This window comes from Juglans regia, chromosome 4 (assembly GCF_001411555.2).
Source record: "Juglans regia cultivar Chandler chromosome 4, Walnut 2.0, whole genome shotgun sequence".
In the NCBI taxonomy this organism is placed as follows: Eukaryota; Viridiplantae; Streptophyta; class Magnoliopsida; order Fagales; family Juglandaceae; genus Juglans; species Juglans regia.
This window is the reverse complement of record NC_049904.1, coordinates 33324548-33340291: the sequence shown is the minus strand read 5'-3', so window position 1 is coordinate 33340291 and position 15744 is coordinate 33324548. Positions and strand designations below refer to the sequence as shown.

At 36.6% G+C, this 15744-nt stretch overlaps 2 protein-coding genes across 7 annotated transcripts; one reads left to right on the top strand and one right to left on the bottom strand.

Moving 5' to 3' along the window:
- Nucleotides 1–1884: 1884 nt before the first annotated feature.
- On the top strand, nucleotides 1885–6458 carry LOC109013525 (BEL1-like homeodomain protein 1). 6 transcript variants are annotated; one of them, XM_035689852.1, is made up of 8 exons: nucleotides 1885–1985; nucleotides 2106–2197; nucleotides 2622–2695; nucleotides 3052–3173; nucleotides 3331–4188; nucleotides 4581–4954; nucleotides 5062–5122; nucleotides 5211–6458. In XM_035689852.1, the coding sequence occupies exons 5-8, from the start codon at nucleotides 3361–3363 to the stop codon at nucleotides 6039–6041; spliced, it is 2094 nt and encodes a 697-aa protein (XP_035545745.1). In that variant the 5' UTR covers nucleotides 1885–1985; nucleotides 2106–2197; nucleotides 2622–2695; nucleotides 3052–3173; nucleotides 3331–3360; the 3' UTR covers nucleotides 6042–6458. The 6 variants fall into 6 exon arrangements, with proteins under 6 accessions (XP_035545745.1, XP_018851195.1, XP_018851197.1 ...); XM_018995650.2 differs by having other exon boundaries at nucleotides 3322–4188; XM_018995652.2 differs by lacking the exon at nucleotides 2106–2197 and having other exon boundaries at nucleotides 1931–1985; nucleotides 3322–4188.
- Nucleotides 6459–8139: 1681 nt separating this feature from the next.
- Nucleotides 8140–11968, bottom strand: LOC109013527 (BTB/POZ domain-containing protein At3g05675). The gene is made up of 3 exons (XM_018995657.2): nucleotides 11694–11968; nucleotides 10078–10149; nucleotides 8140–9761 (listed from the first exon to the last, which is right to left on the bottom strand). Exons 2-3 carry the CDS (start codon nucleotides 10114–10116, stop codon nucleotides 8448–8450), a joined length of 1353 nt encoding a protein of 450 aa, XP_018851202.1. The 5' UTR covers nucleotides 10117–10149; nucleotides 11694–11968; the 3' UTR covers nucleotides 8140–8447.
- Between the last annotated feature and the right edge of the window lie 3776 nt (nucleotides 11969–15744).

Sequence of the window (15744 nt, the reverse complement as noted above, 5' to 3'; positions counted from 1 at the left end):
AAAATATGTAATATGAACAATATGACCGATTCTGAACATTGTATTTTATCCCAAAGTATATTTTGTTATTTTTCAAGAAAGTAGAATTCTTTACAACTCCGTGAATGTTGACACGTTGCCGAATCACGTAAATTTTTATATCGTATGATTGTTTTGTTGTGCTCTACTTTAATTTTCTACTCCAGTCATGTGCGCATCTTTAGTTTTGAAAATAACTAATCAGAAAGATTCATATATAAACCTGGACAATCTACACGTACACTTGGTAACTTTTTCTTAAAATTCTTTTGTTCAAATGCATTGAAACATAAGCAGTTGTAAATTTGTGGCTAAGAGCCTAAGGGCAATATGAAACACAAGTTCGTTAATTCTTGGAAAATTGAACAGCAGGCACACATGATTTTGAGATCGATCGAGCACCCAAAAAAAATGGATATAAATTTTAGGACTCGAAATATAAGTATATTCAGCACCTCACCTTCCAAATCATGATCAGTAAGTAAGCTTTGGATAAATTGACTTCTTAGTGGTAGATATATATATATATATATATATATATATATATATATATATTGATGGTCATTTATGAGAACCCGCAGCCCACATTCAATGACAGAAGCTTTTAAGTATTACTAATGTGGCAGTGTAATTAACTAAAGTGCTATATATATATATATATGTATATGTTTCTGTAAAAGATCCTAGGAAGCATAGAAAATTAATTATAGTACTGATATTAACTCTGAGATCAGGAAGACAGTTGATATTGCAACGGCAGATGTACGGACATTAGCTATTAAAATTAGAAACGCCGCCTGGTCACCACCGCATTGTTTACCCGATCATGATCGATATGAATGAATGTCTAAAGTTTGAAAACACTACTCCTATTAACATCAGAGTCTGCAACCTTTAAAGTGACCTTTTATAAATTAAGTCTGTCAGTGCTCATGATTCTCACGCCATCATTGTTACTGATAGTGATGGAAAACTTAATGTAAGTAAGGTAGTGAAATAGAAATTAGGGTTGTAGGTGACAATTTCTTGTCCTTTCAGATGTCAATTTGTTGCAGACAATATTGGGATTGCCTTTTGCATTAGATTAAAAGCGTGGGGACTCATCTTTATTATATTTATCTCTTTATTTTCTTGCATTTCGTGTATTTGTTTTTCTTACTCTCCTAACTCTTTTATTTTTTATATTAAAAAATAATATTTACAATAATAAAATATGTAAGTACTATATAACTTTTTTAAAAAAATAAATAAATATGAGATTTACGTAAAAAAAAATTAAATTTTTAATAATAAATCTTATTTTTTTTTACGACGCTTACACATTCTGTTACTATAAGTAACATTACTCTATTATATTTTCGTGCTTATAAATTTTTATACCAGAGGCTACGTCTCTTAACAAGTTCCCATTATTTCCTAATGATCAGCATTTACGTAGGATCCTTGGGAGCTCTAAAAAGCTGCTATATAGAAGAAGAAGAAGAAGAAGAAGAAGAAGAAGAAGAAGAAGAAGATAAATGATAATCAAAAGAAGAAAAAAAGGGTTTCATGGGGATACAGAAAATAACTGAGAAAAGGTGAATTATGTATGTATAGTACCGGAGTTTCACGTATATATATGGATTTCGGATGATCGAATTAAATAATACGTATTTTTTTAGAAAATGCATTTAGTCGTGTTTTTAACTTTTTAAGCAATAAATTGGGTGTTATGGTGGTTGGTTCTCTGTTCCTTAGGAATTTATTTGCTTTATCTTCAAACTCTGGCATCCAACCGCAAAAAATATATATTAAAAAAAAAAAAAAATGAGAAGAAGAAAACAAAAATATGAAAAGGACAAGGAGATATTTAATATTGAAATGAACACAATAGGACCCCTCCACGCCTTCTTGCTCTTCATCATCTTCCTTGTATTTTTTTTTTTATTAAGCTTTGGTGGAAGGAGACGTTTCCTCGTTTTTCAGCTGTTCGTATCTTCTGACATGCCTTGAACTTGCATTTTCATTTATGTTATTTTATTTTTCATAAAACGCAGACGCATCTCTCTCTATATCTCTCTAAAAAGTTCTTTTGTTGCTCATCAAAGGGTGCCTGCCTGGTTGCATCAATTGATTTGAAAAGGGGAGAAGGGTCAAATCAAGAAGAAGTTCCTCTTTGTTTTGATCTAGCTCTTCGCAGGTACTTCACTCAAAAAGCCATAAAAGAGAGATATGAGAAACATGTACATATAATAATCTTCAACCTCTGACATACTCTTAAAAAAAGTTTTTTTTTTTTCCCATGAAAATGGATATAAATGTGTGGATAATGAGTTGAATTATAAAGATGTACATCTTTTTCCAGCCCTTTAACCCAACTCTTCCTGTACTGCGCCTTTTTTGAGCCTTTTCAGTAGAGGAGTTGCAGAGCTATAGATTTGAGTCTGACAGGGGGTTATCCCCTTATATGGACCGATGAATCCTATAGGTAGACAGATCATACAAATATAGACCGGTGGATCGGAGCTTTTGTTTTGATGTCCCTCAGTACTGTTTCTTTCGTCTTAACCCACACACACTCTCTCTCTCTCTCTGAAATTCTAATGGTTTCTGGGTCATCGTAGGCCAAATTCTTCTTTCCTTTGAGGAGCGGAGACGATCATGAAGCACGTGCACACTCAGATATTCGTCACACCAGGTACCAATGTTATCAGCTAATACTCTAGTTGATTCCTTCTCTCTCTCTCTCCATCAATATCTTTTCCTTCCTTTTCTCTCCTTCCCTCTATTTGCATATATATAAAGCTAAGAAAGCTGCGTAATTTTGTCCCTTTCCTCCTCCTTCCACTCCAAGCAATCATAAATTGATCTTCTTGAGAAGAACACATAAAGTGGTTCTTCTGAAACCCTGGATAGAGTCAAGAAAAAAACTCTTGGATAGATCAGAATTATGCGAATTTTAAGCTACAGAATGATGGGTTTTTGGACACAATTCTTTGATCACGACATACTCAATAGATTTATTATTGTCTTTTTGCCTCTTGATTTCACCAGGATTTGCCTGAAAATAAGACCTTCACAGAATACTCCATAAGTGACGCGTAAAGCTCCTATATACCCATTTCTCAAGGTCGTCTGATCTCATGGGTTGACTCACTCTCCAACATATTCACAAGGTATATAAGTACTCCTTCAATTACATATCTTTGCATGTATTAAGTCGTTATAGATACAACTCAGTTGTGTGTATTTTTTTGTGTTTGTGTGTGTCTCTGGATTGGTACCTGGATGTGAAGGCTAACTAACATCGTCTTTTCAATGAAGTAACTTCAGAAACATAATATATTTTCCCCAAGAAAATCGATGGCGACGTACTTTCATGGCAATTCAGAAATCCAAGCAGCCGACGGGTTACAAACTCTCGTGCTCATGAACCCAGCTGGCTACGTCCAATACTCCGAAGCGCCACCACAGGCACAATCCACCGCCAACAACTTCGTCTTTCTAAATTCTGTCGCCGCGGCTGCAGCTGCCAACTCCTACCTCCCTCAGGCGCAGCAACCCCACACCCAGCAGTTCGTCGGCATCCCGCTTCCCACTATGGCTTCCGCCGCGTCTCAGGATCCTGATTCTCAATCCATGAACGCCCACCACGAGATCTCCGCCTTGCATGGCTACGTCCCTCGTGTTCAGTATAACTTATGGAACTCCCTTGAACCCAACGCAGCGGCGCGTGAGATTCCACGCGCACAGCAGGGGCTGTCCTTGAGCCTGTCTTCACAGCAACCTGGGTACGGGTCATTCCGGGCCGATCGTGAAGTTCCATCACAGGCTCAAGCTCCGGCTATATCGGGAGAAGATATGCGAATTTCGGGCGGGTCATCTTCTTCTGCTTCGGGGGTGACTAATGGGGTTTCGGGCATGCGTAGTCATGTTCTGCTGAGCTCTAAGTACTTGAAGGCTGCTCAAGAACTTCTAGACGAGGTTGTGAATGTCGGTAACGGAATGAAGAGTGAGATATTAAGGAAAGCTAATGGGCGAGCTAAGGTGATGGGAGAATCATCGGCGGCCGAGAGCGGTGACGGCTCTGTCGGCGGTGAAGCAAGCGGAAAGCGTGCTGCTGAGCTATCGACGGCCGAGAGGCAGGAAATTCAGATGAAGAAGGCAAAGCTGCTGAACATGCTTGATGAGGTATGCTTTCTCTTTGTGTAAATACACACATGGTTGTAACAAGTCTCAAGCTAGTTTGGTTGGCTTATGTTAATTTGTATGTGGGGCTTGGTTTTCCATCGAACTGTACTCGAGTAAAAGCTCCTGATCAAAGAGAACCGGATCTAAAATCTTGTCAGGCGTTCCTTTCGTTGATTCCTTAATTAAAATCTTGATAAGTTTTCGAGGTTCAGCTTTTAGGACGTAGTTTCCAGGAAATTTGATCAGGGTCTTATTATAAATAGAATAGAAAAATGTTAAAGTAATGGCCTTTTCTTGAATTATTTAAAGATTCTAAGCGTTTTGCTTTGTTTAGGCACTCTGAATTATGATCTTTATTTGATTTTTGTTTTCTGGTGTTTTGTTATATGAAGGTGGATCAAAGGTACAGACAATACCACAACCAGATGCAGATTGTGATTTCCACGTTCGAACAAGCGGCTGGAATAGGATCAGCAAGAACATACACAGCCCTTGCATTACAAACAATCTCAAAGCAGTTCCGGTGTTTGAAGGATTCAATAACGGGCCAAATTCGAGCTGCGAACAAGAGCCTAGGGGAAGAAGATAGCCCAGGCGGCAAGATTGAAGGTTCAAGACTCAAGTACGTTGACCATCAGCTGCGACAACAACGAGCTCTTCAACAGTTGGGAATGATCCAGCACAATGCTTGGAGACCGCAGAGAGGATTGCCTGAAAGATCAGTTTCTGTTCTTCGTGCTTGGCTTTTCGACCACTTTCTCCACCCGTAAGCAACTCAGAATAGTCTCATAATCTCATCTGCATTTGTTATTCCATATGGCAAAAATGGAAGTTTTCTGTTTTTTAACTGAGATTATTCAATTTGGATTTCAGATATCCGAAGGATTCAGACAAGCACTTGCTTGCTAAGCAGACAGGGCTTACTAGGGGCCAGGTATATTCATCAAAGTCATTGCATTGTTTACAGTTGTTTCCCATATTTGTGGATTTTTTTCATGTTGAATAGCTTTGTGACAATGCAGGTGTCTAATTGGTTCATCAATGCTCGAGTTCGGCTTTGGAAGCCAATGGTGGAAGAGATGTATTTGGAGGAACTCAAGGAGCAAGAGCAGAATGGATCAGAGGAAAAAATCAGCAAGAGCAATGAAGACTCAGCATCAAAGTCCAGTGCTCCGCAGGAGAAAAGTCCTGCTACTGAAAATCGCACCAAAAGTTTCAATTCGAAACGAGAGAATTCTACAAACCAGAACGCTGCTCCTGCTTTTTCAGTCTCCAAACCTTCAACATCTCCGGTTGGAGGAAATGTTAGGAACCAATCTGGATTCACTCTCATTGGGCCCTCAGAATGGGAAGGGATTACACAAGGAAGTCCGAAGAAACAGAGGAGCAATGAGATGCTGCATTCTCCAAGCAGTGTTCCATCAATAAACGTGGATCTCAAGCCAAATGAGGCAAACAATGAGCAACTTTCTATGAAATTCAGTGATGAGAGGCAGAGCAGAGATGGCTACTCATTCATGGGAGGCCAAACGAACTTCATTGGAGGTTTTGGGCAATACCCAATAGGTGAAATTGGAAGGTATGATACTGAACAATTTGCACCAAGGTATTCAGGCAATGGTGTTTCTCTCACACTCGGTCTCCCTCACTGTGAAAACCTTTCCTTGTCCGCCACCCACCATTCGTTTCTCCCTAACCAGAACATTCAATTGGGAAGAAGAGTAGTCGGCGAACCGAATGACTTTGGTGCCATAAGCAACTCCAACCCTCACTCTTCAGCTGCATATGAAAGCATCAACATTCAGAACCCAAAGAGGTTTGCTGCGCAATTGTTGCCCGACTTTGTGGCCTGAATTAGCGCATATATGAGACAGTTGGTGTCATGGGTTTTCAGGGTATCTTTCACAATTCCTTCCTATTATTCACTCAAATAGTAGGGGACAAGGAAATGCATGGTAGTGTAAAGAAGAAAATTTACTTTAGTATAGGTTTATACATGGAATATAGAACCATTTGAGTTCTTAGACAGCTTAGGATTTGAGAGCATATGGTTGAGGATTGTATATTATTTTTATAAGTTTTGAAGATGGATAGATGGGTTGGTGTCATAAAAATTAGTTATCTGGGTATACAATAATATTAATGATTGTTAGTACGTGCGGGGTGCCGGTGTGATCGATGAATGTGAAGGAAAAGGAAAGCAGCAATTTCACTTCCAAGGTTCTGAAATGGAAAATACACCAGACTACTAAATTTTCCTTTCTCGAATATGAACTCAAGTTATATAATATTATATCTCTCAGTCATTCCTGATTGTCCTTGAACTTAATCGAGGTGTGTTCACCGGCAAAACAACCTGTTCAAGATTGCCTATACTTACACTCTGCTTAGAGATATACAATGTCATGAATATTGAAAATGTAGAACATATATATACTAGCATTCTACCAGCATGTAAAAAGCCAAATCCCTTTTCGATCCTCTCGTCCTGGACCAGATATATATGGACCATATTTGTGACATCCCATATGATAAGAATAAGGGTAGGTGGTATATAAGATACCATATTGTTCGGGACTGAAAAGTTATTGCTCTTTATAAGGTTTCAATGAGACTCTAATTGTATAATTGACTAGTTCTTTTAGAATATAGACCATGTGATTCGGACCTTCTATTGGGACATTACAATATTTCTTATGGTATTTGAGAAACAAAAAAACTATATCAGATTAATCATGCATGTGAAAAAACGAAAGAAACATGAGAAACCAATCCACTTGTTGCGGTGGGTGGGCCTAATATATATATACGAAGACTATGGGAGAAAGTATTCTCAGATTGTCAATATATAAAAGACAAATTTATAAGATTACTTCATAGGCAAAGTATAGGATACCGGTGTCTTCTTAAGACTTTTTAAGCAATATATGTAACTAATACGAAGAATTATTCTACTCAAGAATATTTTATATATTTTTGGTCTGATATGATTCATAATTCCACTCAAGAATACTGGTATCTTCTTGGACTACTAAAAATAATTACTAGTTTTGACCTAAATTTGGTAGCTTTGGCTAGAACACAACAAACTAAAACTGGATGCATAATTTAAAATCATTTCAGAGAATGCATAAGTAATCTTTCAGAAACAGTTTTCCTTGTGAAAAGTTTGCATTAGAGTTTGTTTTTCACAAGAATAAATGAAAACACTAGCCAAAGGCATGTGACCTGGTTGACATAACCCTCAGCGGCTCAGCCTCCAAAATGGAGGTAAGGAGTTCAATACCCCATCCCCCAAATATATATAAAAAGTGAAACACTGTCTCCTGAACACATTTTCCTCGTTGCCATGTGTCTTTTTCAAAAAATTATACCAATTGGATCTTAGGTTCATACTAGTAGAAGGATAAATCCTGAAAGTATCCATGAAAGACAATATATATATATATATATATATATATATATTCATATATATAAAATTCTCGACAAGGCATTCTTAATTAACAAATCATGGCCAAAATTAGACCAAAAAAATGGGTCCAGAAAGTAGCATAGTTATAACAAATGATTTGCGATATCCACGCCTATTCAGATTCCTTGGATGGTATATGAGCTTTCAAGAGTGCTATGACAAGAACTGATAAAAAAAAAAAAAGGAGTGCTATTAAAAGAAGTTATGCGAGTGAATTAATTCAACTTAAACCTATGATGTTGTATTTCAGATTTCATTTTATAATACTAAGCATGCTTGACTAGAAAAAAAAAAAAAAAGAATTAATTCAACTTAACCCTGTATTTCCACTTTCATTAAACTAGACTATCAAATGTACCCCAGCAGATTTATCCATTAGCTATCCTTAAACAAAGCATGACAAGGGCGTCATGCTCATTCAGCATAGCATAATGGCATATCCACTATTTGTACCATCTATTGAAGTTTACTGCTAAATATGATATTCATCTTTCTGATCAAAACTGGTCTGAGAAATTTCAACAGTATGATTTCAGTTACTCGACAACAACAATTTTTACAATTAAACAAGTTCTACATCACAAGATTTATGGTAACCTAAAACTGCAATTTATACATTGAACAAGGACCTCAAAGCAGGGGTAAGTTAGACTGCTCCTACTTTAGCAACAGTTTTACCTTTCCAAACCTGCATTCTGCTTTAAGCGAGGATGATTTTTTTCGTACATCCCTTTATTGTTAAAGGGTACCCAAATTGGCAATCTATGAAAACATTAAAAAGAATAGGTCAAAGTGTGTGGGTAATACCAATGTTGCACGTTACTAATGATAGTCTTCGCTTGGCAACCTTGGACCTGTAACACCACACCTCAAATGCCTCGATCAGGTCTGGATACCGAATATGCTCACTCCCTAACCATTCAGTTAAAATCTCTGCCTGGTCCTCAGATGGCAATGCAAGAATTATTGATACAAATGTGGATTCCAAGGATTGCCACAGCTCACCATCTATTTTAATTGCCACAGCATCCTCGCTGTTAGTTGTGACACAGTCAATCAATGGTTTTGTGATCCTCGCAAATGGAAGCCACACCTTCACCATATGAAGCCGTTTTGCAGTTGGCATTATAACAGTGCCATACCCAATTGCCTCTAAAACTTTCGCTGCAACTTCAATAACCTTGCACTTTATCTCAGTAATTTCAGCTGTTGAACTGGCTTGCACAACAACCTTAACTATCTTATCCGATGCATCAACCCAGTTGTTGACAAATTCTCTCATAATTTCCAGCTTATTCAATATCTGACCAGCCCATGACAAATCAGATAGATGGGATTGAAATGACTGCATTATTCCTGCCTCACAAACCAATTCCACAGGTTCACATAATAAAGTTTCTAATAGGTTGTTGAATCTGGAAAATAGTTTCTTTACACATTCTTTCACCTCCAATTTTATCCCATCATCAGCAGTCAATAAAGGGGCATCATCATCTTCAGTTAGCATGTATTCAAGCTGCTCCTGAGCTGAAGTTTTAAGATCATTCATGGCTGGAGGAGGGGATGATGTGGCAAATCGGATGGCAGAGAAAAAAATCCCCATGATAGCTGATGGATCGACTGGCTGCAGACGGGCAAGAATGGGCTCTGCTTGTAATCCCATGCGTGGTATGATTTTTAAAATTTCCTCCTCCTCGGCCTCTTCCCAAGGGACAGCTTCCAAGTATTTTACACAAGCAGTAACAATTTGTGGGCAACCAAGCTCAACAGCCACCTGGAGTATGCCAAGGGCATTTCTAACACCATGCCAAATGTCATCCACATCTAAGCCGTCTACACCAACATAGAGAAGGCGTAGAACATTGACATAGTAGTCAAAGTCAGATTCATGGCAGTAAACTTCAACACAGTTGCGTGAGTCAAGGATCTGACATGTTGGCCAATTCTCAGAGAGGCGGTCAGCAAAATACTTGCTTTTTTCTATGAGTAGGTGGGAGTGACAGTACATCCAATCATCTCGGCCATCCTGTGTTCGCAGTCTGACAACTACATCACTTGTTAATCGGTCACCGATCTTGCTAGGAACCCCTGTTTCATTACCCTGAAAGCAAGGACAGGTATGAGGTACAGGGAAAACAAGGCAACTGAGTAGTCAGCGTTTGAGGTCAAGACATACTTCCAAGTGGCTGTCTAATAAAACAAAAAAACAGTGTTCATAAAGTTTGCTTCTGGTAGTGGATAAAACCACTAGACAGTACCAAAAAATAGCGCAGTGGTTCAGCTAGCTTTTAACACACAACAGAGAACAGAAAATAAAGGAAAGTTCAGCAATCTTATGTCAGTTTGATGAAAATAACAAAGAGATAAGATGATAAGACCACAAAAATTAAACATGAAAAATCACGTGCAAAACTTACAGGAGAGTCCATTGGAGCAATGGGCACTAAAGAATGCATCTTTTATGCATTATTATGGAACCTGAGAACAACCTACATTAAAAATCAACTTGAGTGTATTATTACAAAAACATGATCGGCAACAAGTAATAGAACCAGAACAACAAGACATGCCAAATCTTGTAGTAATTGTTACTAATATATACTAGAGGCTATTTTGCTGTAAATGGTGTCATTGATAATCAAAACTAGATCTCACTCCGAAATGAATGTCACATACTGATCTCCAACATGGTCTAAAAATTCTCTTCAATTATAAACCCCCTACTGATACCTGTAGGAGGTTTTATCATGAGAAAAATATTATGGTTTCAATGGATAGCAATGTTGCAATGTGTAACTGACTTTTTCTAAGTAAAATATTGAAAAAGAACAATAATTATTCCTAACCAGAGAGTGAGAGACTAGAAATGTACCAATGAAGCTGAAATCCCAATAAATCATCTTAAGCAAAGGTTAAGTTTTTTAGTGGAGAGACCTAAGAAGTACATATTCTCATAGCAAAACGCACAGCTAAGTGCCTAACAGATGTGGAAAATCTAAAGGTGCGATGTTCTATAGATAACAATGAAATTTTACTAAGCAAAAGCTTAAACCTGGCAACAGACGGAACTTTGTAAAGAAATCAGCAAGTTAAGGTACCTAAGGTAAGATTACAGCTCCTCATTTGAGGTGCTGACAGAAAACATGATTATAAATCTCAATATATTTCTTTACGTCATGAATGAAAACACTATCTACAACCTGAGCCATAAAATTATTAATGAATAATCTCTAAAAAATCTCAACTAAAGTCTTGCTCCCAAGTCTTAACTGTTGTTCTTTCATGAGATGCCTATTCTTGCTACGCAATCAGAAGCTTGATTTTTTTATTTGTATACATAAGAAATCATAACATTTAAGTTTACTTCTCAACTAATGTTCTTACAATTCAAAATTAGTCTTTCTCCAAGGAGTATTATGTTCTAAATAGTTTCAATTACACAAGACATTATCATCTCCTTCAATATGTAATTTGTTACTACCCAAGGAAAAGTCTAAGCCACATATAGGCTTATACTCTAAAAGTACTAGTCAAAGTTATAATTAGAGCTTCCTTGCTATCATTATAAGTGCCAATAACATCTCCTCCCAAGCAGTGTGGGATTACGTTCATCACTCTCCCACAAATAGGGGGTGTTATAATCTTCCCCACTCATATGTTTGACGTTCTGGTCAAGCCATTCCGTTATGACACAGCTCAAATCCTACACTTCCAGTCGGGATTGGCATTGATATCATTTGTAAAAACATAAGCAAAACCCAAACCACATCAAGGCTTATATTATAAAAGGACTAAGGTTACACATTTTGATCCTAATCAGTCTGTGTGAAACAAAATGATATATGTATGTGACAAAAACACTCAAATCCACTCTTTCTACAATGGAAAACAAATGCTTCAAAGTAAAATTCGAAACTAAAAGCGATAAGAAAAAGGCTAAAAAATCACTGTTTTTCCAAAACTAAAGACAATGAAATTAAGAAAAAGGAAAAGATAACCAATAAAAACCCAGTTTGGAAGAGAGAACCGGTACCGTAAATTTCTTTTACTTTTTCTATTACTGGAAGAGAAGCCTGTTTCTATTTTGCATCAGCAACTCAACAAGCAACAGAGAAAGCTCTCTCTCCTCTCAGGAATCAACGATGAGGGTCAGGTCTTGTTGGTTACAACACACGGGTTCTCTTTTCGCGAACAGAGAGTATCGGTTACTTTCGGCTTCGCAGACTGCATCCTCAATCACTGTGATCAACATTCCGTCACGCACAAAAGCTGGGCCAGGCTGAAGAGAAGAGCGGTTAATAGCTACATAACATTAATTCTGATGCACTCCTGAACTTATAAAGCCCTAATAATATCAACCTCAGGCCCAATTTGCATGGCCTTAAATTCATGAAGCAGATCTTAGCCGCGGCCCGCGGGAATGGGGCTTTCCTTTCTCCCTAATACTATTCCGTTTGTTTGTTTTTTTTTTTTTCCCATGGTAGATGTAAAGAGATTATACATAATCACATGAGAAATATTACAAGAGAAATGATATTTATAATTATATATTGAACAAGCGTCGCATACTTTTTTAAAAAAAATGAGTAAAAATAAGATCCACATAAAAAGTTATTTTTTTAACAATAGATCTCACTTTTTTTCAAAAATAGTGCGTAAAACTTACACAACTTATGATTATACTTAGCATTACTCAAATAAAGATTTGATTGATGTTGAATTTTATTCATGGAATGATATTCTAACACTCAACTATCCATCAAAAATGGAAACCAACACGTGACATTTTAGGTTGACCATATATAGATGGAAGAAAAGTAGCCGTTGCATGGGCACGTTGAAATTACCCACGTATCCTTATATTTTAATTCAAAGATCTACTAAATCACTCAAAAAATTAGTTAGTCTTCAACCATACAATTATATGATAAGAAAACATTAACATAAAATAAATCAATTGCATAACATCAAAATTGGTAATAAAGGGAAACTCTTTAAAGAAATCTTTAAAGGGAAACCCTTTAGAGAAATCCTACGGGATTGCCAAACCTAGAAAAATAAATTTTATTATTTGAAAATCAGTTATAAGCAAGAAACTTTGTTAATTGACACTCTTACTTGATCAAACAAATGGCCAATTTGTCTCTACTGCAGTAGTAGCCAGAACCTCTGATGATTTTCAAACATTAGCTTTTCTCCTGAAACTCCAGTGGCTGAATCACAATCACTCAACCTCAATCTTGGATCAACGATCACATTCTTTGAGAGAAACAATATGAAAATTCATCAAGAAATTTTTTTCACCAAAATATGTATTGGAAAGTGCTCTAAAAAATTACCCAGAACTGAATTTTTGTTGTTCCTAATCAGTGAGACAGTTTGAATATATTTCTAGAAGTAGTCTCCAAGTCATTGTGAAACTCTGCTGACAGATTTTGTTGGCGCCTAATACTTATCTTTTCAACATTGGCAGTTTCATACTAAAACTCTTCTTTGGATAAGATCTATATCTTGGAACTAGATTTCTACATTTTTTACTTATCTAAAACACTTTCTAACAACTTCTAGATAAACTCAAAATAGTTATCAAAATGTTTTATATTCATCCAAATTAGAAAACCAAAAATAAGATGAAGTTTATCATCTTAGTCACCTAGTCCTATCCAAACTTATCAACTTAGTCACCTAGTTCTAGCCAAACACTTGTATCTACAATCTCTCCCTTTGGCGGATTGGTGACAAAACTTACTTGATGAATGTAATATTGACTTGTCTAAAGCATAAACAATAGACCAAGAAACCAAGTATAAATTCCAAACAAATAATCAAGAATAAAAAATATTGACATAAAACAGTGACTAAGATTAATACTATCAAAATTCACAAAATTTAAAATCTAATTTAAAGTCTAAGCATGTTCTAGTCCAACATAAAAATTATGTCCAGCAAAAATAAACTTAAACTAAATCAACCATCAAGTAAAAGTTTTTAAAGTAATTTTTGCAAATAAAAATTTAGTCCTCCCTTTCAATATTAAACTATCTTAAACAGAACAGCACAAAAAAGTCATTCAACTCTCCCTCAGCAACACACTTACTCCAACTCTTCCTAAATTTCACAATACCAAAAAATTAATCTGCTGCTCCATCATTGAATGGCTGGCCTCCAGCTTTACAGTAATGTTGTCAATCTTTTGGGAGAGAAGATTGATATGTTCTAGCACTTGGAAGATGGGGACAGATGGCTCTGGAGGAGAGGAGGTTGATTCAGTGGTGTGGGTCTCTTCTTTGTCAACACAACCTTAGACTTAACCACAATTATGTCTTAAATAGACCCAATCATCTTCATTGTAGGCTCATTGTCCCTAAGAGAGACCTTGGCCTTAATAGCCAATTTTGAGATCAAAGTCCCAAATAGCAAGTTGAGTTCCTTTTCCACATGGGAACAATGAATATTGCCAATAACATGCTAAGGATAATTTATAGAGATACTCGTGGCCAGAGCATCCATAAAGTAAGCACATTCAAGAGGAAGTTTGGTATGGCAGCTTATGGGCTAAAGACTTGATAATACTATTTTGGCCAATAGTCTAAATTGAGGGACCATGGCATTAAGTGGAAGATGATGGACTTTGGGGTTCCATTTTGGGCCTTGAGGTCCAACGAAGAGATTGTGCATGGCTGTCTTTGTTGGTGCCCCTATGCCCTTATATGGATACAATGGTGAGTCCACTGTAGGCAAATCATACAACTCCCTAATAATAGCATGAGAAATCTCAATTTGGATTCCCCTAACAACAGAAGTGATGTTGTGATCATCTAAATTAAAATGAGTAATATTTGAGTAGAACTCTCGCCACAACCACAACATATGGAGTGGGTGAAGAGTGGGTTAGTTTTTTCCAATGTTAGTCAACAAAAATATTACGAATGATGTCATACTCAGCCGTAGGAAAGTCATGAATACTAATTTCTCTCTCACCTAGCATTGGCCTATGAGCGACCTGTTTGTCTCTACCGCAGTAGCAATTAGAACATCTGATGATTTTCAAACATTGGTTTTTTGTCACGTACCTGCTGCTTGTCCACCCACCCAGTAACTAAAATGATAATCAAGAACAATCAAGAAACTCAAGAACAAATCAAGAATTCAAGATGAAACCCAAGAAACCAGTTATCATTTCTTGGAAGAGATTTTCGAGTAATCTCTCAAACTCCCAAACAATTCACACTTAACGTCCAAAAACTGAATTCATAATACACTACAATCATCCTTTTACACTTACGGCTACTCTCATTACACGCATCATTTTATTCGAAAATTATAGCTAAAAAGATGTCGCATCTCGTGAAAACATTGCAGCTTGTGTTAAGCTTCCACACACCGTTTCATTAAAGCTCCTCCAAGCACCATGTTGACGCCAAAGGCAGTTGCTTTCTATTATTTTCAGTTACTTTTCATTACTTTCTGTTACAAATCAGAACCCCTTACACTTAATGGCTGAATCACGACCACTCAATCTCAATCTCGGATCAACGATCACATTCTTTGAGAGAAACAATATGAAAATTCTCCAAAGAATTTTCTCATCAAAATATGCATTAGAAAATGCTCTAAAAAATATCTAGAACTGAATCTTTGTTGTTCCTAATCAAAATGAAAATTTAAATATATTTCTAAAAGCAGTTTCCAAGTTACAGTAAAACTCTGCAGACGGATTCTATTGATGCCTGATACTTATCTTCTCAGTATTGGTAGTTTCACATTCAAACTTTTCTCTGGATAAGATATATCTCTTGGAACTTGACTTCTACAATTTTGACTTATATAAAACACTTCCTAACAACTTATAGATAAACTCAAAATAGCTAGCATTATAGATAAAATCAAAGTGTTTTACATTCATCTAAATTACAAAACAAAAATTAAGATGAAATCTATCATCTTAGTGATCACCTAGTCCTATCTAAACTCTTGCTTCTACACATGTAATAAATGAAATTAACTAGCTAGCTAGCCTGATCAGGTACTTTGCCAGGCAGCTTAATCTTGGTGGTCAACATATATATAACCCAATTTCCGTT